The 24,455-nt window shown below is 37.1% G+C and overlaps 8 protein-coding genes and 1 pseudogene across 9 annotated transcripts; 5 read left to right on the plus strand and 4 right to left on the minus strand.

The window, feature by feature from the left end:
• The first annotated feature begins 141 nt into the window (after positions 1 to 141).
• Positions 142 to 1,428, plus strand: LOC106296794 (annotated as a pseudogene).
• A 52-nt stretch (positions 1,429 to 1,480) lies between these two features.
• On the minus strand, positions 1,481 to 2,476 carry LOC106296788 (non-specific lipid-transfer protein-like protein At2g13820). Its single transcript, XM_013733016.1, has 3 exons — positions 2,082 to 2,476; positions 1,954 to 1,980; positions 1,481 to 1,861 (listed from the first exon to the last, which is right to left on the minus strand). Exons 1-3 carry the CDS (start codon positions 2,416 to 2,418, stop codon positions 1,605 to 1,607), a joined length of 621 nt encoding a protein of 206 aa, XP_013588470.1. The 5' UTR covers positions 2,419 to 2,476; the 3' UTR covers positions 1,481 to 1,604.
• A 1,159-nt stretch (positions 2,477 to 3,635) lies between these two features.
• Positions 3,636 to 4,447, plus strand: LOC106297798 (non-specific lipid-transfer protein-like protein At2g13820). The gene is made up of 3 exons (XM_013733966.1): positions 3,636 to 4,027; positions 4,111 to 4,158; positions 4,244 to 4,447. The coding sequence occupies exons 1-3, from the start codon at positions 3,706 to 3,708 to the stop codon at positions 4,381 to 4,383; spliced, it is 510 nt and encodes a 169-aa protein (XP_013589420.1). The 5' UTR covers positions 3,636 to 3,705; the 3' UTR covers positions 4,384 to 4,447.
• Positions 4,448 to 5,783: 1,336 nt separating this feature from the next.
• LOC106294232 (uncharacterized N-acetyltransferase YoaA-like) lies at positions 5,784 to 6,638 on the plus strand. The gene is given in 3 exon segments (XM_013729805.1): positions 5,784 to 6,007; positions 6,009 to 6,224; positions 6,227 to 6,638. Coding segments are annotated over 3 exon segments (498 nt in total). The 5' UTR covers positions 5,784 to 5,938; the 3' UTR covers positions 6,440 to 6,638.
• Positions 6,639 to 8,714: 2,076 nt separating this feature from the next.
• On the minus strand, positions 8,715 to 9,341 carry LOC106337624. Its single transcript, XM_013776737.1, has 3 exons — positions 9,188 to 9,341; positions 8,952 to 9,088; positions 8,715 to 8,843 (listed from the first exon to the last, which is right to left on the minus strand). Exons 1-3 carry the CDS (start codon positions 9,339 to 9,341, stop codon positions 8,715 to 8,717), a joined length of 420 nt encoding a protein of 139 aa, XP_013632191.1.
• Positions 9,342 to 12,278: 2,937 nt separating this feature from the next.
• LOC106337637 lies at positions 12,279 to 12,878 on the minus strand. Its single transcript, XM_013776759.1, has one exon. The coding sequence runs from the start codon at positions 12,876 to 12,878 to the stop codon at positions 12,279 to 12,281; it is 600 nt and encodes a 199-aa protein (XP_013632213.1).
• Positions 12,879 to 16,726: 3,848 nt separating this feature from the next.
• Positions 16,727 to 18,465, plus strand: LOC106314064. Its single transcript, XM_013752013.1, has 3 exons — positions 16,727 to 17,225; positions 17,303 to 18,027; positions 18,133 to 18,465. The coding sequence occupies exons 2-3, from the start codon at positions 17,309 to 17,311 to the stop codon at positions 18,200 to 18,202; spliced, it is 789 nt and encodes a 262-aa protein (XP_013607467.1). The 5' UTR covers positions 16,727 to 17,225; positions 17,303 to 17,308; the 3' UTR covers positions 18,203 to 18,465.
• An 844-nt stretch (positions 18,466 to 19,309) lies between these two features.
• On the plus strand, positions 19,310 to 20,143 carry LOC106314074. The gene has a single exon (XM_013752022.1). It carries the CDS (start codon positions 19,482 to 19,484, stop codon positions 19,965 to 19,967), a length of 486 nt encoding a protein of 161 aa, XP_013607476.1. The 5' UTR covers positions 19,310 to 19,481; the 3' UTR covers positions 19,968 to 20,143.
• A 271-nt stretch (positions 20,144 to 20,414) lies between these two features.
• On the minus strand, positions 20,415 to 23,159 carry LOC106314049. Of its 2 annotated transcripts, none has more exons than XM_013752000.1 (4): positions 23,032 to 23,159; positions 22,836 to 22,919; positions 21,931 to 22,466; positions 20,415 to 21,866 (listed from the first exon to the last, which is right to left on the minus strand). In XM_013752000.1, exons 2-4 carry the CDS (start codon positions 22,895 to 22,897, stop codon positions 20,695 to 20,697), a joined length of 1,770 nt encoding a protein of 589 aa, XP_013607454.1. In that variant the 5' UTR covers positions 22,898 to 22,919; positions 23,032 to 23,159; the 3' UTR covers positions 20,415 to 20,694. The 2 variants fall into 2 exon arrangements, with proteins under 2 accessions (XP_013607454.1, XP_013607458.1); XM_013752004.1 differs by having other exon boundaries at positions 23,016 to 23,110.
• Between the last annotated feature and the right edge of the window lie 1,296 nt (positions 23,160 to 24,455).

The following is a 24,455-nucleotide window of genomic DNA, read 5'->3' on the forward strand; positions in this document are numbered from 1 at the left end:
GGGGGGGAACTTGGGGATTGGTTTAGAACCCATAACCGAAGATAACCGAAAATAAGAACGATCGGTTCGGTTAGGCATGCTCACTCAACTATCAACCAACCAGGATCCGTTTGAAGGACAAGGAAGTGTAGAAGGAAGAAGATGGAGTGTGTGTTGGGTCTAGTGGGGAAGGGATTCGCGATCGTAGCGGCGGATACATCGGCGGTGCACAGCATCCTCCTCCACAAAAACAACGAGGACAAGATCATGCTTCTCGACTCTCACAAGCTCATTGCTGCCAGCGGCGAGCCAGGCGACCGGTAGTTTCCCGATTTTCAGAAGAACGTGTCCTTGTACAAGTTCCGCAACGGCATCCCTTTGACCACCGCCGCCGCCGCCAACTTCACTCGCGGCGAGCTCGCCACTGCTTTGAGAAAGGTCTCCTCTCTCTCTCTCTCTCTCTCTCTCTGCTCTTATTAGTGTGCTTTATTGTTGCGGAGGAATTGTTTCCTCTTGCTGATAACTAATTTCTTCTTGAGTTTGTGGGTACCCATTTCATTTTTCTATGTTGATTATTATTGGTTGTTGTGACTGTAGGAGTTGTGTGTGAGTTTGAATTGTCTAGTTAAGCTTTGCCTCTGTTAGGCCTTCAGTTAAGGTTTGCCTCCTTAAAGCATGGTATCATATTTGAATTGTCTAGTTAAGTTAATGTTCTTAAAAATGTCATATAGAGCATGGTAAAGCGAATTGATTTGAACACTAGAAGAGTTCTCAAGTTTCCTTAAATTGTTATAGTCTGATATTATTGATGCATCTTTTTTTATTTGTGGAAAAGATGAGAACTCGGATTGAAGGTTTCTCATGTCTACTAAGCTTTGTTTTAGACTGTTGTAGAAGGCTAGAAACGCTTCTGCCGTCTTTGTCCTCTTGTCACAGGAGACGCCCATGGGCCATGGCTTTTTCTGTGGATTTTCTTGTTTCTGTTATGTTTATGATTTTTTTCGACGCTTATCATTGATGGCCAAATTTTTTAAGATATGTCCTTGTTTTTGTTTTGGGTTTGCTGTCTTTGATCAGAATCCGTATTCCGTGAATATCCTGATGGCTGGCTACGACAATGAGAGTGGCGCATCCCTTTACTACATCGACTACATTGCAACCCTTCACAAAGTTGACAAGGGAGCTTTCGGTTACGGCTCCTACTTATCCCTCTCCACCATGGACAGGCATTATCGCAGCGACATGTCTGTTGAAGAAGCCATCGAACTGGTCGACAAATGCATACTTGAGATCCGATCAAGACTGGTCGTTGCGCCTCCAAACTTTGTTATCAAGATTGTTGACAAAGACGGAGCTCGTGACTACGCTTGGCGTCAGTCCCTTCAGGACGTCACAACTGCTGCTGTCTGAGTTAGTTTGATTTATGCTGTGTGGTGACATTTGCTTTTGTTGGGAGACTGTTTTTGACTTCTTTATTTAGTTCAAAAATCAACATTGAAGATCAAGCAAATGATGTATTTCTTCAGAATCTCACCCAAAACAATGACAATATCTCAAAACAAATATACCCAAAGCATAAATCAAATCACATGAAAAATACAAAGAGAAGCAAATGAACAATGACATCAGTAGAATTTGAGAGCTAGGAGGCTGACACCGAAGAAGAGAAGAGATGGTGAGAGAGTGTGGGCGGATGAAGGAGTGACAGAAGGTCGACTGGTGCTTCCTCCGTCGTCAGACGTAGGACCAGCACCGTCCACGGTTGGTGTAAAAGGTTTGGTTGTATCGGACTGTGGTGTCTGAGCTTCCGGAGTCGGCTCTGGAACTAGTGGAGTTGTTGCTGGACCTGGAGACATCGCCGGTCCAAATGTACCAGCAGGTCCTGTTCCAAACAAAAACTCTAATTAGTTAATCTTCCATGCAAAACTAATCATGTGATTTAATTGAGATGATGATGTAAATAATTGTTTCTACCAGGAGCAGCAGCTGGAGCAATATTGGCTGTTCCAAAAATATAAGAAAATCAGAAATAAAATATTAGAAAATTGATTTAATCAGGTACATGAAAATGTAATGTTATAGAGATGAATGATTGTATATGCCTTTGCATTGAAGAGGGACTCTAGGCATGTTACAAGCACGTGGAAGAGAGACGGCGGTTGTACGGTTAATCGGAATATTAAAAGGAACGCTTCCGGTGACAATAAGACAGAGACATCCCATTCCTCCGGTAGTTAAAGACCTCAATGAGTTACAACAATCAGACGAAGGTGAAGTTCCATTAGTACTGCTGTTGGTTAAAATGCTCATACAAGGACCTACGGTCGTCATCATAGACGGAGTACATTGGCTAAGCGGCGGTTGCTGGCTACGAACTGGAGAAACTAGCACTGCGATTAAGGCCACTAACACAATCGTTAGTCCTGAGATCTTGGACATTGTAGATCAATTAAAGCTTGTTTGTTGTTCTTGTGTTTGAAGGAGTGTTGTTATGAAGTAGTAAGCAATTGTGGTTTTATAGGTAGACAAAAGTGGAGGGAACGAGGCAAGTGTGTATAGGTCAACTACTATAACTAATTGTGTTCTTTTTTCGTTTAATAGGGTCGTTTGTGGTAGTGACTTGCCAATGAGATGCATACACGTGCATAGAGAATTGTGGTAGATAGCTATCTAATTATCTAATTGGTGTTTGTGTTAGATGAACCACTCATCCATGGTTGGTTCTGTTTTTGTAACTAATCAAGAGATTCCATTTTAACTTGTGCACATGAATTTCTTGTTGAGTTATGACAAAATGATCCTAAGTCCCAACTGAGATTTATCGACACGTGTTAGTCAAGTCAAACAAATGGGTCAATCTGAAAAAACCTCTATATTGTTTATTGTAATAAGCAGAACTCTTAAAACCTCAATCACGAAGTAGTTCAACAACCCAGCCAAAGACCACCGTCGACCGATCCCAAAACAAACTGAATGAATTCTGTTCACAACACAACACACTTCGTGTCCGAACAGAGCAAAATAAACTGTTAGAAAAGTAGGGGGAAAAGTTGGTCACCAATATTAAAAGAGAAAAAGACAAAATAACACTAAATCAAGTTTTTGTTCTCAAACTAGCACTCAAGGTCAAAAGTCACAAAAATAGCACTTAATGTTTTATCAAAAGTCACAGACTTAGGGTTTAGAGTTAAAGGGTGGAGTTTAAGATTTAGGGTTTAGGATTTAGGGTTTAGAATTTAGGGTTTAGCGTTTAGGGTTTAGGGTTTAGAGTTTAGGGTTTAGGATTTAGGGTTTAGGGTTTAAGGTTTAGGGTTTAGCGTTTAGGGTTTAGGGTTTAGCGTTTAGGGTTTAGGGTTTAGAATTGAGAAATGAGGTTTTGGGGATAAAATTTCAAATTTTGAAAAATAAAAAAATTAAAATTTTCAAAGGATAAACTTAGAAATGTGCTATTTTGGTCATTTTAGTTTTTGAGTGCTATTTTTGTGATATAAACTTAGAAATGTGCTATTTTGGAGATTTGCCCATATTAAAGCCACCTTTTATCATTTTTAACTCCTTCAAAACTTATTTATTATTTTTTTTTCTTTGATCAAATTTCAAAACTTATTTATATCCTTCATTTAATCCCCCAAAGACTCCATAAATCAAATCAAACAAACACAACAAAACAAAATAAAACAAAACAAAACTCCAAAAGGATTAGATTCTCTCCAAACACGAGGAAACATGAAAATGGGAAGAGTTCTAGTGTTGCTTACAGTTTTTATGGCTGTGATGTCTTCTACAAGAGTCTCTGCTCAGTCCAGTTGCACAACGGCGTTGATCAGCATGTCTCCCTGTCTCAACTACATAACAGGAAACACTACCTCTCCTTCTCAGCAATGCTGTAGTCAGCTAGGTAATGTAGTCAGGTCTTCTCCTGACTGTTTGTGTCAAGCCCTCAACGGTGGAGGCTCTCAGCTTGGGATCAACGTTAACCAAACGCAGGCTCTTGCTTTGCCTAGGGCTTGTAATGTTCAAACTCCTCCTGTCAGTCGCTGTAACAACGGTAAGAGAATTTCAAGAAAATCAAGATTGTTCCAAAGCCCCCCAAAACTTGTGAATTTTATGAAGTATTATAACATTTTTTAGGTGGTGGTTCTACTACTGACTCTCCTACAGATTCACCAAACTCTTCAGGTAAATGAAATTAAAAAAACATGCAATGAAGACACACCGATCTCCGTATATACTATGTTATCTAATGCACTCATTTTGGGAATAGGACCAGGAAATGGATCGAAAACTGTGCCAGTAGGAGAAGGAGATGGATCATCGTCACACGGAAGCTCTATCAAGATCTCATATCGTCTTCTTACCTTCCTTTCCGTGGCTTCCTACATCGCAATCTTCTTGAAATACTGATTTCTTCTCATCCATGTTTATCCTGAAACCGATGAAGCTTTTATGCCACACTCAGATTGCATTTTTTTTGTTAATCCCTATTTATTCACATTTCGTTGAGATGTGTAATGTATTTTATCCTCTATGAATCCCTACTTTAAGGGTAGCGTGTTCGATCTCTTTACCTTTAATAATAAGCATTATTTTCCAAAATACAAATTTGAAAAACAGAACATTAACTCTCCAAATAGTAATCCGAATGTTTTGGGTTCAAAACTCAAGAGCCAGAGATAGTGGATGGAAAATTAAAAAGTATCCCAAATGAAAGAAGAATTTGTTTCAATTTTCGTATGAATCATAGCATCTCCAACCCAACCATATTCTGTTTCTCGCTTTAAAATATAGTTGAATGAAAGAACTCTGTTCTTCATTTTACTATAAATTAAGAAATAAGTTTGCTCTATAAATAAAACTAGAGTTTGATCCGTACATCCGTGCAGATATTCGTTTTTACCTTTTTAAATAAATATTTATACTGTAGAAACAGTAGCCTATATTTTAAAATTTTACTGTATGAAATAATTATTTAATATGGCATTTTTAAACAATTTTTTATATTTTATATTGAGTCAATGTTATTTCGGTTTTCAAACTATTAGAATATGAATCACGCGTCGACACAAATGTATTTTTTATTTTTTGTATGGATCAAAATTTTAAAGTATAATAAAATTGTTATATTTATTATTTAAATTTTGTGTTGATATTTTATATTCTTCATCATTCATCATATTTGATCATTGGACTATTATTTATATAAAAAATATACATAAAATTATGAATTTTCGTAAGTGCGGGTTTGCTTATGTAAATCAACTATTTCTTTGTTTTAATTATGTTATGTTTCAAAGGTATCTGAATGTGAAAATAAAAATACTTGAGTTATGTATATCACTATATTATTAGTATAAAATGTAACAATAAAAAATAACTTTTTTTTAAAAAAATATATTCATTAATACTTCTGTAAATAATAGGCATCTAATTGTTATATTTTTGGAACGTATTTTTGTATGGAAGTAATGGTAAACTGGTTTTCCTAAATTAATGTCACCGAATTTTTTAAAGAGAGTAAAAAAGATTTAAGAAATGATTTAATAAAATAGGAATATACATAGATTACTTAAAGTTATGATTATTTAATACTTCAATGGCATTGGATTGTAAATAATTTGTAAGTTTTAGGGGTATTTTTTATTTGTACTTTTGTTTTAATAGATTAGAAGATTAGATAGTTTATTTATTTTTGTTTATTACTCTGTATTATTCTAAATAGAGTATCATTAGAGTAAATATACCAAAATTATTAAAAAGTAAAATAATCTCTTGAAAATGTTTTAGAGATCTTATAATAAGTTTGAACGTGGATACGAGAAAATAGGCCCAAATAATTAATGGGCATTTATGGCCTATTAGAATCATCTCTTGTTTATTTATTTCGTCGTATAATTAGATTTAAAAAAAAACAAATTAAACCGTTATTAACTGACAATACAAGTTACATAACCATATAACCATGGAATCACCGAAAATATTCCTTCGGTCGTTTAATCACTCAGACGCCGAAGACGTTCTTAAATGGGCCCGGTGACGATGACGTCACACGTTACCACCGTAGGGACTCCGTTATAGAAGAAGCCCAACAACACATCGTCCAAAAGGCTATACCACACCCATGGCGTCGTTCCATCTCTTTGCTTGACGACGGTCGTTCAATCGGTTGCGTCTCCATCAGGCCTGATTCCGGAGATGGTAGTTGCCGGGCTAACCTCGGATACGCAGTCTCCAAAGAGTTTTGGGGGCGGGGCCGCGGGGGATAGCCACTGCAGCGGTAAGGATGGCAGTGGACCAATCTTTCGAGGTTTTTCCGGCGGTGGTGGAAGTGGAGAATAGAGCATCTCAGAAGGTTTTGGAGAAAGTTGGGTTTGAAAAAGAGGGTTTGCTTAAAAAGTATGGTTTTTGCAGAGGAGTGGTTAGAGATATGTTTTTGTATAGTTTTGTTCAGTATGATAAGTAATATAATAATTAAAGGGAAATAATGGGAAGTAACTTGATCATAAGATCTTGTTTTAGTTGAAATGATATTTTAAGTTTGCAAAGAAAAAGATGTTTACGGCAACGAGTGATGGTCCCGTCTGTCTCTATGTCCTTATCATGTCATAAGTTGTTTTAAGTCGTGCCATATGAATTATGATCTATGGTGACTCTTCTCTTTAGTTCAATGTACTGAAGAAACTAATATACGAAGATATATAATCTTTACGTCTTGTCCATAATCCACCAAATAACATATTCAGTTAAATATTTGAAGTTTTATGTTGGCATCTATTACAGAATAGAAAGTGTTTGGCTTATATTATAGATGGGTGTTATGGATTAAAACAAGACGTCATCGTAGTCAGTCGATATGTAAATAAATATTTAGGAAGAATACGGAAAAAGAGTGTGTGAAAAGTCTTTGAGAAGTATCAGAGATCACGCATGCGACTTGAACAGAAGCCATGCATAGTGTCGTCAAAATGATAAATGTTTTACTACATTTCTTGTCTTATCAAATCTTAAATGTGTCAACTTCATATTCAACCACTTTCGTATATACATATTATCAGAACATTTTCCATCTACTATCTAATGCATCATCTTTAAACTTTGCATAAACTTGTTGATCAAACAAAACAAAAAACTTTGCATAAACTCGAATTGTTTTCGACATATTCGTTTGCTAGTATCTCTGACTTGAGGTTTGTACTAAGTGATCAGCTGGTGGAAGTTTTATATTTTATGAGATGTTCATATTGTTGTATATATATACTTATCTTGTTTTATTAAAACTTACTTAATGAGAAAGTGAGAAATGAAAACTAGTTATAATTTTATGGGGGATATTCCATAAAGAAAATACTCCAACTAAATGTTGTCAAGATTTTTAATATTCAAACTTTTTTGTTACCCTGTTAATACCCCAACTAATTATTTTGTTCATTTTAATATATAAATTTTGCTAATTTAGTATTGAAATTATTTTTATTTTATTCAAAATATTGATAAATTTCAAATGAAATTTTAAAAAATCTCTCAGCTTCAAAAACAAATCTTAAAAACTTCTAATTTTATTTTAAGGTTTAGGAATAAAAGAAACTAAATTGTGGATAAGCTTCAATTTTTAGTTTTAGATTTGTTTTCAATATCAATTTTTTTTAAAAAAAAAAAACTTAATACTTATTTATTTATTTTTCATTCAGAATTATTTTTTATACTTTTCAATTTTCATCCAAAATTTAGTTTAATCCTAAAATTTAAAATTAAATTATAATTTCTTATTTTTTTTAATTTGGAAGATTTTTTTTAAATTTTGTTTGAAACTACCAATATCTTGATTAAAAAATAGTTTGAGTACTAAAATTAACAATTTTTTTTTAAAAAATTGCATTAAAATGAACAAAATAATTAATTGAGGTATTAAACTGAGTAGTAAACAAGTTTGGGTGTTTAAAGTTTTAACATAATTTAGTTGGAGTAGTCTTATACAATGTTCCCTAGTTTTAAAGATATATTTCTCCGTTCCCAAAAATATTTTTTTTTTACATTTTTTCTTGTAAAAGTATTTTGTATACTTTAAAATATTAATTGTAAACATTTGATGATTAAATATCAATGGTTGACAGCTATTAGAAAGTATATAATAAATTTAATTCTAAACATTTATTATATTTTTAATATATGTGAATACTCTTAAAAAAATATTTTGAGAACAGATGAAATATTAGATTCTTTATTGTACAAATGGAAAAATCGTTTTCGTTTGGGTTACATACCCAACTTTTTTGTTCTAAAACAACATCAAGTTGTGTAAAATTATATAAGATCTGTGCTATGCATATTATTAGCATCATGTAGGGATTATATGATTCAAGGTTTTAATTGGAAATGGAACAAGTCTTTATAGATTGGTCGCCAGTTGGTTTTTATTTAAATCTTTTTTATGACTTTCTCAGTTTCATAACAATAGTTGGTACTTAACATCCCTGCAATATCTGAAATTGAAAAAAAACAGCTAGTCACTCTATTGAATCAAACTCTTTAACTCAGACTCAAACTCTTTATTAATCTCACACAATGCTTTAGAAAATATTTCAAAACTAAAGCTCTCACACACACATTATACCACACAATGACACCCTATATATATCTCTTAAATATCCTAAACTCATTAGGAAACATATAGATAACGTTTATCTAAATCTAACTTCCTTTTCTTTATCTCATTAGGAAGTGATTGCTTGACTCTCAAGCTACTTCAAGTTTGAACCAACATTCTCCCCCTCAAACTTGAAATCTCCTCTTGACACATCTTGGACTCCAATCAACTCTCTCATCTCTTTAAACTTGATTCTTTCCAGTGCTTTGGTGAGTATATCCGCCTTTTATTTTACTCCGGCAACATGTTCAATCTTTACTAAGCCTTTTTCGACACATTCTCGTATGAAGTGGAATCGTGTGTGAATGTGTTTACTTCGTCCATGGAACACTGGATTCTTGGACAACGCTATTGCTGATTTGTTATCGATACGCATCACCACCCTTTCACTCGACTGTCCAAACACTTCACCGAGAAGATCCTTTAACCATATCGCCTGTTTAGATGCTTCTGTTGCAGCCATAAACTCTGCTTCACACGAGGACAAGGCAACTATTTCTTGCTTTTGAGAGCACCATGTGATTGGATTCCCTCCCAGATAGAATATATGTCATGTGGTGCTCTTGCCGTCGTCCGGATCAACGTTGTAACTGCTATCACTGTATCCGATCAAGCCTTCTTGTGTTACTGCATCGAACTTGAGTCCATATGATAGCGTTCCTTTCAGATAACGTAACACTTGTTTCAACGCGGCCTTATGGGACTCCTTTGGGCTATGCATGTACCTGCTTAGTACTCCGACACTACACGCGAGATCAGGCCTTGTGTGTATTAGATAACGTAAACATCCAATGTTTCTTCGATAGTCCATCTCATCAACGCTTACTTCATCTTCTACCTAGCATAGCTTTAAGCCTGCATCCATAGGTATGTGTACTGTATTACACTCCTTCAATCCGGCTTTTTCGATGATCCTTGCTGCATACTTCTCTTGACTCAACTCGATGCACCCTTCTCTTTGCATAACTTTTATCCCTAGGTAATAGCTTAGTTTACCAAGGTCAGACATATCAAACTTTGCCGCCATACCTTTCTTAAAGTTGACTATCATCTCTATGCTTGAGCCTGTCACGAGCAAATCATCTACGTAAACCGCTACGATCAAGAGGCATCCTTGTTCTTCCTTTCGATATAATGATGGTTCCTTGAGACATCGCTTGAAGTTTAGCTCGTGTAGTGTGTCGTTGAGCTTCTCATTCCAAGCCCTCAGGGCTTGTTTCATACCGTAAAGCGCCTTTTTTAATCTATAAACCTTGGCCTCCTTTCCTTTTACTATGAATCCCTCAGGTTGTGATACATAGACTTCTTCTTTAAGATCTCCATAGAGAAAGGCCGTCTTGACGTCTAGATAATGCAGCTCCCATCCTCGTGTAGCCGCTATGCCAATGATTAGACGCACGGTCTCGATCCGAGCAACTGGAGCGAAGACTTCATCAAAGTCTATCCCATGTTTCTGTATGTAACCTTTGGCAACAAGTCTCGCTTTGTATTTGTTTATGCTTCCATCAGAGTTTCGCTTAACTTTGAAGATCCATTTTAGCCCAACCGCTTTGCAGTTGTGAGGAAGATCAACTAACATCCAAGTTTCGTTTTTTATTATTGATTTAATCTCATCTTCGCAAGCGTTTCTCCAGACCTTAAGCTCTTTTGCCTCTTCGTAATTCCACGGTTCTTCGTTTACCAACATTAAGAGATGCTCATACTCAATCTCATATAACGTCTCATACATCTCATCTTCTTCTACTAACAGTTCATAATCGTCGAGATAGCTAGGTGTCTTGGTCACTCGTGAAGATCGTCTCAGCTCGAATGGAGCTTCTTCTTGATCATTGCTTCCATCGGCGAGAACCGTATCCGACACTTCAGTCTTCACATCACCATCTTCTTTATCACCTGAAGTCTCTTGATCACAGATATCTTTTAAGCCAAAGTCTATCATATCAGACTTATCATTGCTACCTTTCTCTGCTTCTAGCCACTTTCCCTTGTGTGTTTCATCAAACACTACATCTCTACTAACCACAATCCTTTTAGTCGTTGGATTAACCAACCGATAAGCTTGTGTTCCGCGTTCTATTCCAAGATGAACCAGAGCGCGAGATCGATCGTCAAGCTTTCTCAAGTGCGGTGAATCAACCTTCACATAGCCAACGCACCCGAACACCCTTATGTGCTCTATGTTTGGTTTCTTTCCTCTGAAACATTCGTATGGAGTTTGTCTTACCAAAGTCCTCGTCACTATCCTATTGATGAGATAGGTTGCGTGTCTCACTGCTTCTCCCCACATGTAGTTTGGAACGTCCATGTGCTTTAGTATGCTTCGTGTCATCTCCATCAGCGTTCTGTTTCTTCTTTCGACAACTCCGTTCTGCTGCAGCGAATATGGTGCCGTTAGGTGCCGTTTGATTCCCGAAACCTCGCAATACAGATTGAACTCTGATGAAGTAAATTCTCCTCCTCTGTCTGTACGCAATGTTGTGATCTTACATCCCGCTTCTTGCTCAGTCAGAGCCTTAAATTTCTTAAACTTTGCGAACGCTTCACTCTTCTGTTTCATTAGAATGGTCCACATATATCTTGAATAATCCTCAATCAAGACAAACACATACCTGTTGCCACCGGCTGTAGGTGGTGATATAGGACCACACAAGTCTCCGTGTACTAACTCTAAGACTTTAGTTGCACGGTATGAGCTTTCTTTTGGAAAAGGGTTTCGTATTTGCTTCCCACGCAAGCAAGCTTCACAAGTTTCCTTCTCGATAGTAAAACGTGGCATACCTATCACTAGTCTCTTATCAACCATGATCTTCAAATTGCTTAGGCCTACATGTCCCAAGCGAGAGTGCCACTTTGATGTCTCTTTGTGAAGTAGTTGTAGACACTTTGTGGTTTCTACCTCCATAACCACTTTATATAAACGGTTCGGTGAGCGCTTTGCTTTCACCAGAAGATTCTTATCACGGTCATAGAGAAACAGGTGATCTTCTTTCATCCTTATCTCATATCCCGATTCCGTAGCTTGGCCGAGACTTATGATGTTACTTCTGAGGTCAGGAATGTAGTAGACGTCGGAGAGTATTTTCTTTTCACCTCTTGATGTATGGAAAAGAATTGAGCCTTTTCCTTTTATATCTATTCGAGAATCATCGCCGAATCTCACCTTTCCGGTTATGCTATCATCGATTTTAGAGAAGTATTTGAGGTTCCCTGTCATGTGGTTGCTGGCGCCATTGTCTAAGTACCACAGATTGTCTCCTGCTGTAGTAAAAAATTGCTTTGGTAGGACATTCCTTTCGTTTAGAAACACGGCCTCATTGACCATTAACTCGTCTGCTTCATGTGTAGTTTCTTTTTCACTTTCTTGTACTTCTTGAAGCTTAAGCAACCGATCAGGGCAATTTTGCGCAAAATGCCCTATTTTATCACACCTGAAACATACCACCCTCGATAAATCTCTCTCTTGTTGACGATAATAGCCTCCGTTCCCTTGATATCATCCATTCCCTTGATATCCAAATCTCCCGCGGCCTCTACCTCGATATTGAAAGCGACCTCCTCTGCTTCTTCCTCTCGTTGGATCATACTTCTCTTGCGTCTGTGAGTCTGCGTTAGCATACATAAGCTTGCTCTGATTTTGATCTTCTTGTTTCTCTTCTTCTTATTCGGTAATCCTTTCTTCATATGCCTTTAACCTACCCACGATATCCTCAAAACTTGTTTTATTAAGGTCGAGGACCTGGTCTAAAGCAGCTATAATGTGTATATACTTCTTTCTTGGTAGACTATGGAGGAATTTCTTTACTATCTTTGGCTCATCAATGTCTTCTCCTAATGCCGCCGATTTTGATGAAAGTTCAGAGATTCTTCCAACAAAACCATCAATTGTCTCGCTTTCTTTCATCTTTAACCGGTTGAAATCAGCTGTTAGGATTTGTAAACGTGCTTCTCTCACACGGTCTGCTCCCATATGTCGCATCTTTACGGCCTCCCATATCGCTTTTGCGGTGTCGAGATTCCCTACTTGTAGTATCAAAGTCTCTGGTATAGATTGGAACAGCAACGCCTTTGCTAGATCATTCTTTTCACCATCCTCTTCTCCTGGATCTATGGCCTCCCAGGCCTTATGAACCTTCAATGCTGCCTTCATTCGCATTGTCCACACTGTGTAGTTGGTGTCGTTAAGCAATGGACACTGTATGGTCGTAGAGCCCCTGCTCTTGTAGTTCGTAATGCTTGTTGATTGCACGATATCTCCCATGGCTTCAACAAGTATCTTTTGATCCAATAGAAGCTCTGATACCAATTATTGAATCAAAATCTTTAACTCAAATTCAAACTCTTTATTAATCTCACACAATGCTTTAGAAAATATCTCAAAACTAAAGCTCTCACACACACATTATGCCACACAATGACACCCTATATATATCTCTTAAATATCCTAAACTCATTAGAAAACATATAGATAACGGTTATCTAAAACTAACTTTCTTTTTTTTTTTTCTCATTAGGAAGTGATTGCTTGACTCTCAAGCTACTTCAAGTTTGAACCAAGGCACTCTTCATGATTTGTGCTTGTCAATTCTAAACACCGATATTGAAGTACGTGAGCCATCATCACATCGATATTAAATTGTTGATGGACACACACACATACATCACAACTTAATTTTGTTACAAACGCATTTTTCAAAGAGAAAATGATAAACACGATTTCAATAAATCCTGGCCAAGGAACCCAACAAAACCACTTCTCGGCTGAAATAGTATTTTGAGAGAGTTAATGAACGAGGCCAAATGTATTCGCCTTGTGTGCTCGCTCATCTTCCACAAATATTATGATTTCACTCCTCTCTTATTAAAATTTAGTTTTACTTTCTGCGTAAAAGATAGATGATGCGACAGAGAAGCAGTGAATGCTGATGTTAGCTTATGTGGTCCCTGTTTAGTCCACGTGGAAGAACCTCTTGGTGCTTTCAGATGGCTATTTGCTGGGACCTATCTATAATTCTTAAAAGAGTGGACCCTTCCTGACAACAACAGAAAGATTAGATTCTGATCTCACGGACGGTCACGATGATATATATGATGGATTGTGTTCACAAGTCATGACACGACTCATGATGTTAGTTCTCACTTCTCTATTGTGAATTTACACTAATAAAGTCAAATTGATGATTATCATGTTTTGCAAAAACAAAAACAATGCTTAAATCCATTTATGATTTCTTGTCCCTGTTTTTGATAGGCATATGCGGCAATGTTTCTAATTAACAGAAATATTGATATTGTAGAGTGTAGACACTTCTGACATGGTTTTTAAAAAAACTAACTACATTCTCTCTTAATATTTTTACCAATCATGAAATCATAATCACGTAAGGATCTGTGATTAAAAAATGTATGTTTCTTGAAATTGATATACTAATATGTCCATGAACTTCATGTAAAGTTCGACAAAGGAATAATGTCAAAACGTTTCCGTGTCATAGCGTGTGATAAAACTATAAAAATTATTTATCAGTGTGTACAATGTCCACCTTGCAAAGAGACTAGCCAGCTAGGAAAGCAAAAGAGATCACTTAAGATTGTGAAATATATTCGTACGTATTATCGTTTATCATTCCATTCCGATGCTGAGTGACCAAGTCCACCCACACTCCCATGCTAACAATATCACCATCATATTCATCACCTAAAAGGTACCAAAAATCATTACACGAAAGGAAAATTTGCATCAAAGATGTTGATTTACAAGATGGAAGTTAACAATTCTGGGTAATGAAACATCATCTCGATTTGTCTCCCGTTGAGAAAACCACTTGCTTGTTTCATTGATATAGTTACTCCTTTCCTGGTTTCGATTTTGTTTGATTTTACTAAAACCCCGTACATATTCTTAAGTTATACAACTAATGTTCTGTACCAATGGAAAATTACCTAAACACATCGTAATGTAGCGGTGAAACAAAACCATATATCCATTTCTATTCATTATGTGATTCTTTAGGTTTAATAATAACAAAATATATGCAGTTTTAATTCAAAATAGTATGTAGCTAGTTAAATTGTTTGAAACCATCTCAAAATCAAAAGGCCTTGAAAACGAATATGAATTCATTGTTTTGTAAGAATTTATGGGAAAGCGTTTAACCTAACATATATATATACCTTAATTTGATCTAGCGATGAATATGGCTTGGATTAAATCTGGAAATGGATACAAAAATCAGGGAAGAATTCACACCGAGAAACCGGCAAAAATTAACAGTTTTGTATAATTTATGTTTCTTTTTCATTTTATTGGAAATTAAGGAGATGTTTCAGGTATGATTTAAATTTTTTTAATATCCAAAATCCATTCACTTTTCATCCCTTATTTTAAAGGAAAATGGAATAGAATAAGATATTTTGTTTCTGAAAATCATATTCTTAAATTTTTGTTCTTTCCACCTTTTACTATGTTGGATTTTGTTTAGAACAATTACCTAATCACCAATAAGTAAGAAGTATTTTTTTTATTAACCTAGAGGTATCCCAAGTCCAGACTAATCTCCAAAAGAGGTGCATCCAACAGACATATCATCTCTCTGGGCATTCAAATGGATCCTAAAGCATAGGCTCATATCCATGTTAGGTGACAAGAATAGTTGTGACTTAATTTTGTGCAGCAGGTGGGTCGTACCTGAAACGTGTTAGCGTACCAACCCCGCCTCCTTACCACCCGACCACAATCACCCTGTCAAGTAAGAAGTGCTTTGCCTCTATATTCATTCATCTATGAACTTAATCTAAGAAAGAAAATTTCCAGACAAAATGGCAATACATCAATATGATACTCGGACCATGATCAATAGGAAGGAGGTAACACCTATCTGGTTATAGTGTGCTCAAACCTGTTTTTTATATTTTATATATAAAAGAAAAAACAATTCCGAAGGGGATCGGATCAACTTGCCGCCGGCTTACCCGAAAACGACGGTGATGATAGTTTTTTTTTTGGACAAATGATGCTAGGTTACAACTTACAAGCATGTTTTTTATTAAACAAGTAAATGAAATATGCAAGTAAGAAGTTCTGGTGATTCTCGAAATTGTGTGCCGGCGCCTCTTTTGAGAAGGACGCGAAGATGCAGTGGTCGGCTTGATTTATTTAAGTCGGCGTCGTTGGCCGCGTATCTCTGGCGATGACGAGTGACTGGTAACGATCCTTTGAGTCGAGATTCTTTCCCTCCCGCTGGATTTTTGCGTTTACTTTTCCTTATATTTAGTGATAAACTTAATCTATTTTTGGGATCTCTGTTTCTCCATCGGCTAACCGGAGGTCTTGTTCCGGTAGTCCCTCTTTGGGTTGATTTAATATATATATATATATATAAAGTATTATTTAAAAAAAAAAAAAAAAAAAAAAAACTCTGGCGATGACGAGTGACTGGTAACGATCCTTTGAGTCGAGATTCTTTCCCTCCCGCTGGATTTTTGCGTTTACTTTTCCTTATATTTAGTGATAAACTTAATCTATTTTTGGGATCTCTGTTTCTCCATCGGCTAACCGGAGGTCTTGTTCCGGTAGTCCCTCTTTGGGTTGATTTAATATATATATATATATATAAAGTATTATTTAAAAAAAAAAAAAAAAAAAGAAATATGCAAGTAATGAAGTGAGAATTGCCAACTTCTTCTTTTTTATTTAATTGATAAAGTTCTCTTTTCCACCAATAAGCAGAAAAGATTATGAAAAGAAAACTAAAAGAAAAAAATCCAAAGGAAAATAACGAAAGACGAAAGGGCCAGTAGAAAACGACGTGAGTGGTACCTTGGCACACCAAAAAGCAGAAAATAAATTCATAAATAATGGCAGACAAAATAATAATAATAATGTAATAAATTAATAAAATTAATGGTGAGAATTTGGGAAACTGCATGAAGTTAAAAGCTTTGAGTGGTTTTCATCTTAATTTCCTAACCCACTGATTTCCATTGTACCTCTCGCTCTCTATACTTAACTTATATATACATTATACATGCTACACAGACTTAGCTATACAAAATAAATACTAATAGATGCATAAAGAGTATATATATAACTCATACAGGCGTTAGTAAGTGGTGTGTGTGTGTGTGTCTTCAGTGCTCTGTTTCTGGTATGCAATTTCATGGCAAGTTTTGAGGGTTTTTAGATACGGGGAGAGAATCAGTGGGGCTGTTTTGTTCTCTTCTTTTCCCTCAGGTCATCGAAACTATAACCCACTAAAGTCACAAACATTAAAAAAAAAGCAAAAGCAAACGGATCATTTTCTCTCTTTTTATTTATTTATTATATTTTCCTGTTTTTGTTTGCTTCTTCTTCCTCCAAACTCTAGCTGAACGTTTTACGTTTACATGCGAGAAAGTCGGGAGTGAAAAATACTTTTTTTTTTTGTTTTCCTTCAAATAACAAAGCTCTCATCTTTTCAGTTACTTTCATTTTGTTTTCTCTTGTACTCTACTTTTCTCTTCACTGTACACTTCAATATTTTCTCAGCATCATGGAGGCAACAGAACTGCATCACCTTTATTTTCTCTGGAACGCTCCACAAAGTCTGAAACTTTTCTGATCGTTGAGGTTAGTTTTCATGAAAATATTCTCTCTTTGCAAACTACGAAGACAATTCAGTTCAAAGCTTTGATTTTTTTGAGCAGTGAATTATGCTAAAAAAGAGATCGAGAAGCAAGCAAGCATTAATGGCGGATACGAACCAGAAACAGAGTAAACCTACGCCCAAAACATTTCCACGCCTCTTCACAGCTTTCACCAGCTTCAAAAGCTTCACTGAAAACGACGCCGTCGCGAGCCCAACCTCAATCCTCGACGCCAAACCTTTCTCTGCTTTGAAAAACCCTTTTGTATCCGATAACCCGAAAACCCACGAACCCGAGACCCGGCTCAAGCTCGAACCCACAAGAATCGGACTCGCCATTGTCCAAGATGAAAACCCGGTACCCGAATTATTCTCCCGACCAAGATCCGGAACAGTACTATTCGGGTCACAACTCAGGATCCGGGTCCCGGATTCTCCACGATCCTCGTCGGATTTCGGGACCAAAACGAAAAATTCTCCGGTTTCTCCTCCGCCGGAAGAGACGAAGAAAGCGGGTATCGGGTCGACCCGAATCTTCACGGGCTACTTCTCGATCAGCGAGATGGAACTATCGGAGGACTACACGTGCGTGACGTGTCACGGGCCTAACCCGAAAACGATCCATATATTCGATAACTGTATCGTTGAGAGACAGCCCGGCGTCGTTTTCTTTCGAAGCTCCGACCCGGTTAACGATTCGGATTGTATACCACCCGACAGCTTTCTCAGTAGCTGCTGTAACTGTAAGAAGAATCTTGGACCTCGTGATGACATTTTCATGTACAGGTAAAACTCATATTTTTTTACACTTCTTTCATAATATTACATAATATTTTTGTATTTGAATTTTACAAAGGTAATTAACAAATTTGTGGTGACTTAATTTTGCAGGGGAGATAGAGCCTTCTGTAGCAGCGAATGCAGGTCTTTGGAGATGATGTCGGAAGAAACTGACAATTAAATATGCTTACTGATATTAAAAAGATGTCATGATAATGACTCAAATAAATAAGAAATTGTAGTGTTAAGAAAATAATTATGTTTAGATATAAATTTTGTTTAATTGCTTTACTTGTTTGCTCCGGGCAGAGTTGGTATCTGTATCCATCAGTCAATATATGTGTATTATGTATTATGCGTCTACATGATGCATAGTCATATATATCTTTTACTTTAATCGTTACTTTTAAACATGTAATAATAGTAGAGAGCACAATAAACTAATGCAGCAGTGCAGTAGGCGATGTTCAAGACACAGATGTAATGTAAAAACATCTTTCCTTGTGAAAAATTCCATTTAATGTTTCAGACCCTATGTTAATCTTCTTAGGCTCAAGATCAGCATTTTGTTATTGTGTGGTCATGAGACCATATCCAATCCGACATCATTTTCTATTCCAAACATCATTTTAGAATATTATTGTGTGGTCATGAGGCCATATCCAATCCGACATCATTTTCTATTCCAAACATCATTTTAAAATAAAATATATTCTAATTCCACTCCATTTTGAGATTACTCCATGAAAAAAAAATAACTCTAGCCATTACTCTATTTTGGAGTTACAACATTTTTATTTATATGATAGTCGTTTGATTTTTGAATTTTTTATTTCATACTTACATATTTAAAAATAATACAATAATATGAAAAGAAATATGATTTTAATAAATGATTATTTAATAATTTTATCGTAAAACATTGAGTATATTCAAGGGCTATTTAATCGGAAGTTATGTTTGTAAATTAACAAGCTACATATTGGAGAGTGGTGTTTTACTTTCTAAACTTCTATTTTCTATAACAGAGAATGTGGTATAACGTTTAATCTTCTTTGTTCAGTAAAATACTAATAACATAAGGCTTACAGTCTTACTACTTGATTATCGAGGATGAATCAAATTTTCACCCGTATTAACTGTCAAAGCTTCAAAGGTAATGAGTTTTTACTGTTGAAATGTATCCACTGTAACTCTGTAAGGTTCAAGTCAGAAGGTAGTAGAAAATGACGTAGTCTGGTATAAAACTAAAACAGGGGTATTCAGGTAAAAGGAAGGAACTCCCTTATCTCACTTTTTCTTTTCTTTTTTTCTGATCGCCGCCTTTGCAGCCATTGATAAAGAAAAGAAGAAGAGGAAGACGCAATCTTTTTGTTCTTTTATGGTTTTGGAATCGATCTGTAATCTCATTCTGACTTTGATCCAATCGCTTCTTATCTAGAAACCCGACCCGAAAAGCCATGAGAGTCCATCCAATTCTTAACAACAACACATTGATCCACCACCATCATCACCATAACCCGACCCGAGAACCCGGAAAGAATCTCCGTCGCTTACCTCACATCTTCAACCGCGTTCTCGAGCTTCCGCTAAGGTCCGAAGCAGACGTCTCCGTGGAAGAGAAACCCGATTGCTTCAGATTCGTGGCGGAGACGGACGGTCTTCGCGGCGGCGGAGGGGAGATGACGGCGTATATGGTGGAGATCCATCCGGGTATTACCAAGATCGTCGTTAGGACAAATGGGTTGTCTTTGGGTTTGTCGTTGGATGAGTTGGAGCTTGATGTCTGGCGTTTTAGGCTTCCGGAGACGACGAGGCCTGAGCTTGTTACCGTGGCTTGTGTTGATGGGGCTTTGGTTGTTACGGTTCCTAAGACGGTTTCAGAGGGGGGTGATGATGGTTTTGGACAAGGTGTGGGAAGTGGGAGGCTAGTTCTTGTTTTGTAAAATCGAGCCATGTCTCTGCTTTGGATTAAGACAGCTTATGTAATTATATCTATGAACGTTTTCATTTGAATCTTTGTGAGTTTCTTGATCAAGAAACGTGTAAGAGAAGACAAGTCCTCGTTTTGTTTCATACAGGTTCAGGGACAGTAGCTTAAGATCAACCTCGTCTTTCTTCAGACAATACTTTTAGTCAACTGCCAACAATTTAGCTTTTCAAAGAAATGCTTCATCATTGTTCTGTTATACTCCCACAACGTAACCTCCAAGCTAAAGAAGAAGTTCAATATTTTACACTTTGGAAAACGAATAGCGAGGAAGATAACCAATTGTGAGATAAATGTTAAACGTTTTGTGTCATTCACCATGTATGGATAAAGATCTTGGCACATTATGTATATACATACATACAATCAAAGCTAAAACATGAATGCACAACATCAATACATCAACTAACCAAAACTTGAACAAGACTTGGTGTTATGCAGACTAGCCACATTATTAAGCAGAGTCATGAAGAACCAGTCTCCATCAAAAGAGCTCGCTTACAACTGACAGTTTCCAAAGTACATCCAACATAAAGCATACATAAGCATAAAACCCCAAAAGCCTAGGAAAAGGTTTCAAGAAGTCTGCAACATAAATCCCCACAAAAAGATAAAAAAGCCGCTACTTAATAATAATACAACGAGACTGGCTAAAAGGTAAGACTGCCAGATTTTGATTTCTTTTAGAGGAAGAAGCCTTTGAGTGGATTGAACTTAGAGAGGATCTCTTCTTCACGCTTCAGAGCATTCTCCTTCTTGCATTCCCACTCAGGCTTCTTCGAGTTAGCTGCTTGAACTTCCTGCACCACTTTAGGAATCGAGTTCGCCACCATCTTCTGTCCGTAGCTCAGATCAACCTTCTCCTTCTCCTTGCTCCCAATGTACTTCTTCAGCTCACCCCTCCTCGCTTGAAGCTGAGCGATTTGCTCATCAATCTGGCGGATTGCCTCAGAGTTCTCGTCAACTTCTATCTGGATACTCCCTAGCTTGTGCTTCAGATCGCTGTACTCGTACTTAAGCGAAGCTACTTTAGCTTTGTTGAGCTCTAAAGCAGAGAAGAACCTGTCTGCTTCTTCGATCACAGCTTTGTTCTCCTGAAACACTTCGCTGAACGTTGGAATCTCTTCCATGAGCTTCAGCCTCACTATCTCCTCAGCGGAGAGGTTTGGATCTTTCCTCAGCTTAGTTGCTAAGGCTGCTATCTCCGCAGCGTCCTTGGAAGTGAACAGAGTAGGGAAGTCTTTCTCTAGAAGCGACGAGATCTTCATACGAGCTTCAGCCCATTCGTACTCTCTCATTGGAGAGCTTGCCCTTACAAGAACAGAGGACTCTGTTCCAGCATCTTCTGGACCTTGGTGAAGAAGGTTTTCAAGAGAGTTGAGGTAGCTGTCGAACTCTATCGGGTCAACATCGATAGGCTCGTGAGAGACAGCAAGGACACCGTTCATTGGAGAGACGTAGATGTGAGGGATCGAGACGTCTTCCTCCTCAACATTAACTCTGCGTTTCTTTCTCCTGCCACTAGTGTTTGGTGCAGTAGCAGCAGCAGGTCCACCTTCCTCCTCCTCGTTCTGGAGGTTCAACTCCACAGCACCACCGCTCTGTTGGTTAGAAGAGCGTCTCGAAGATTGTCGAGATGGTTTCGGTTTGGTCGAGGATTGAGGTCCAGTGGTGCCAGGAGTTTTTGCGCCTTTCTTCCTCTTGGTGGCTTTAGGTTTCTCTACAGCGGCTTCAAACGTGGGCATAGGGTTCCTCTTCCTCTGGCTGTATCTGGAGTTTCCTTCTTTATCATTTGGAGCAGCTCCTTCGGTCTTTACTTCCTTCGGTGTCTCCTCAAAGAGAGATGCAGCATCAACTAACAAAAGAAAAGAAACCAGCTTAGCTCAAACTAAGAACACCAGAGTTATCAATGTCTTTACCTTTGTCAGCAGGCTGGAAGAGAGCAGGGATCTTCCAGCTAAACGAAGCAAAGAAGGCATCAGCATCCATCTCAGGGAAACTCATTTGGATATAACGGGCAAGAGCCGGTTTGCTCGCGAAAGACTTTGGGACATTCCTCTGCTGAAGCCTCTGAGGGAGAATCAAGAACCTGTCTTGATGAAACCCAAGAGCAGTCACTCTCCTCCCGACTCTCCAAGTCCAAACATCACCAGGGCTTGGCCAGTCAACAGGGGCGTAGGGAGGACCTTGACCGGTTGAAACAGGCGGGATCGGTGGGAGTTGGTTGAGATCGGTTTCCCCGGGAGCGAAAGAGCTGTTGTCTACGATCCTCTTTCCGTTTTCCTTGGGCTCTGGCTCTTGAATGGCCTCTTCCCTGTTGAAACCGTTTTCCCAGAAGTCGTCCAGCTCTTGCTGAGTGGCTTGGGGTTGGTTAGGTTCGTTTTCGTGATAAGTTGAGAGCGGTACAGGTTCGGTGTCTTGGTAGGTACTCACTGGAACTGGTTCATTATCAAACCTGCATGTAAAAATTAGCACAAACACATTAACTCACATCAAACAATAGCTACATTTAGACATTTAAACCTCAAAACAAACAAAACGACATGCAGTTCAAATATACTGTAACGGTGAAAAAAACTTTATTAGGAATCAAATGTCAAATCGACCATAGACACGCACACAATAGTCAACCCTAAAGACACAACTTTTGCTCAAATCTAATCTTTTTAAACTCAAGAACTGTTGGTTCTCATGTCTCGAGCTTCACATTACAATCTAGGTCTCAAAGAGGGGGGGGAGACTGGTCCCAATTTCCGACAAAATTCAGTTCAAGATTCACATTAATTAAGACGAAACAGAGAGATTATGGAGAAGAGAAAATTACCCAGGAGGAGATTGACCGATGTCTTGCTGCATATTTGTCGGAGAATAAAACGGCGAAGACATGCTACTCAAACCCTAATTCGCCCTGCACAAAGACAAACAAACACCAACCCCAGTCAAGCGAAATTCATGATGAAAAATCATCGAAAGTTATAAAGCTTTTGTGTGATTGAGAAGTAACACAAAACGGTTTTTACAGGCAGATCTGAAGGCTTCTCAATCTCTCTCCTCCTCCGTTTGCTCTTGGATGGATTTGTTTTTAACTCTCTCTCTCTCTCTCTCTCTCTCTTTGGAGATGTGGTTAGTCTTCAACCTGAAGTGGATCGAATCAAAGTAGGATAATTGACAATTATACCCTTGATGTGGTTCCTTTCTTTTTTCTTTTTTTTTTTTACTGTAACGGACCAAGTTTTGGTCAAGTTTAACTTTTTGTTACCGATTTACTTTATTCACACTCGCGCGAATTAAAACGATATCTAATACTAATAAGTAATGCAATTTTGTATTTACACATCAAAATGCCAAAAAAATCTTGTTCGATTAGTATCTTATCTACACTTAATAAATTAGATATTAATATTATTATGTATTAAGAGATTTTCCAGTAGATTCACATTACTTGGATGCTCTTTTCCACTTAAATAGAAATACATGGATATGTCAATCCTTTGGAAAACAAAAAGGTAAGTAAATTAAAATATAATTTGCAAAATAAAAGGCCATTTTTTTCCTTCCAATCAAATTATAGATACCTTAAGTCACATCCAATGTTCAAAACTAGTGTTGCGTTTTTGATAGTTTTATTGATTTTTCCAAAATTCAAAGAGTTACATGTTGACCACAAAATTATTAGAAAATATTTGAAATAATTAAAATGATCAAATTGATATCTCATTGAGTCATATTTGAATCTGGAGAGTTTTGATGCTCATCGTTGAGGCTGCAGCACCTTGTTGGCATTACATAGACAAGTGTTGGGTGGTACACAATGAATTCTGCTTATTCAGAGTTGGAGCAGCTTAGTGATAAGAGCATGTTCATTAGTGAGACCCTTAAGTGTCTCTTAAGTGGAGTTTAATAATTTTTTAACTATTAAATTTAATATAAGGGATTTTATTAGGAAACATTTAATTATAGTGGTTTATTGGTGGTTTCTTAATTAAGGTTCTTAACAAATAAAAAAATATTAAATTTTTTTTAAACATAAAATTTCAAACAAAGATTAATTTTATTTATTAAATAAAACAAAGTCAAACATAACATTTTAAACATAGATTTTAAAATAAAAACATTAAAACATTAAAACAAAGATTACTAAAATAAACAATACTAATTTGAAAGCGGCATCCAAGTTCAATTGTTGTGTTGATCACGTCCAAATTTATGTCATATATGTTCAACCAAATCACCTTTCAGTTGTTGATGCGCTTGTCTATCACGAATTCTTGTTCGAACACCCATCTGATTGGCGATATTTGTAGGGATATCTGTAGAATATGTTAAATCGACATGTGAACTTCCGCTGCCTTCGCCTTGTTGGAATCCCGAGACATCAAACTGACTGCATTCATCCCGTTCGTTTTCTACTATCATATTATGGAGTATGATACATGCTCTCATA

Source organism: Brassica oleracea, chromosome C1 (assembly GCF_000695525.1).
Source record: "Brassica oleracea var. oleracea cultivar TO1000 chromosome C1, BOL, whole genome shotgun sequence".
NCBI classification, from domain to species: domain Eukaryota; kingdom Viridiplantae; phylum Streptophyta; class Magnoliopsida; order Brassicales; family Brassicaceae; genus Brassica; species Brassica oleracea.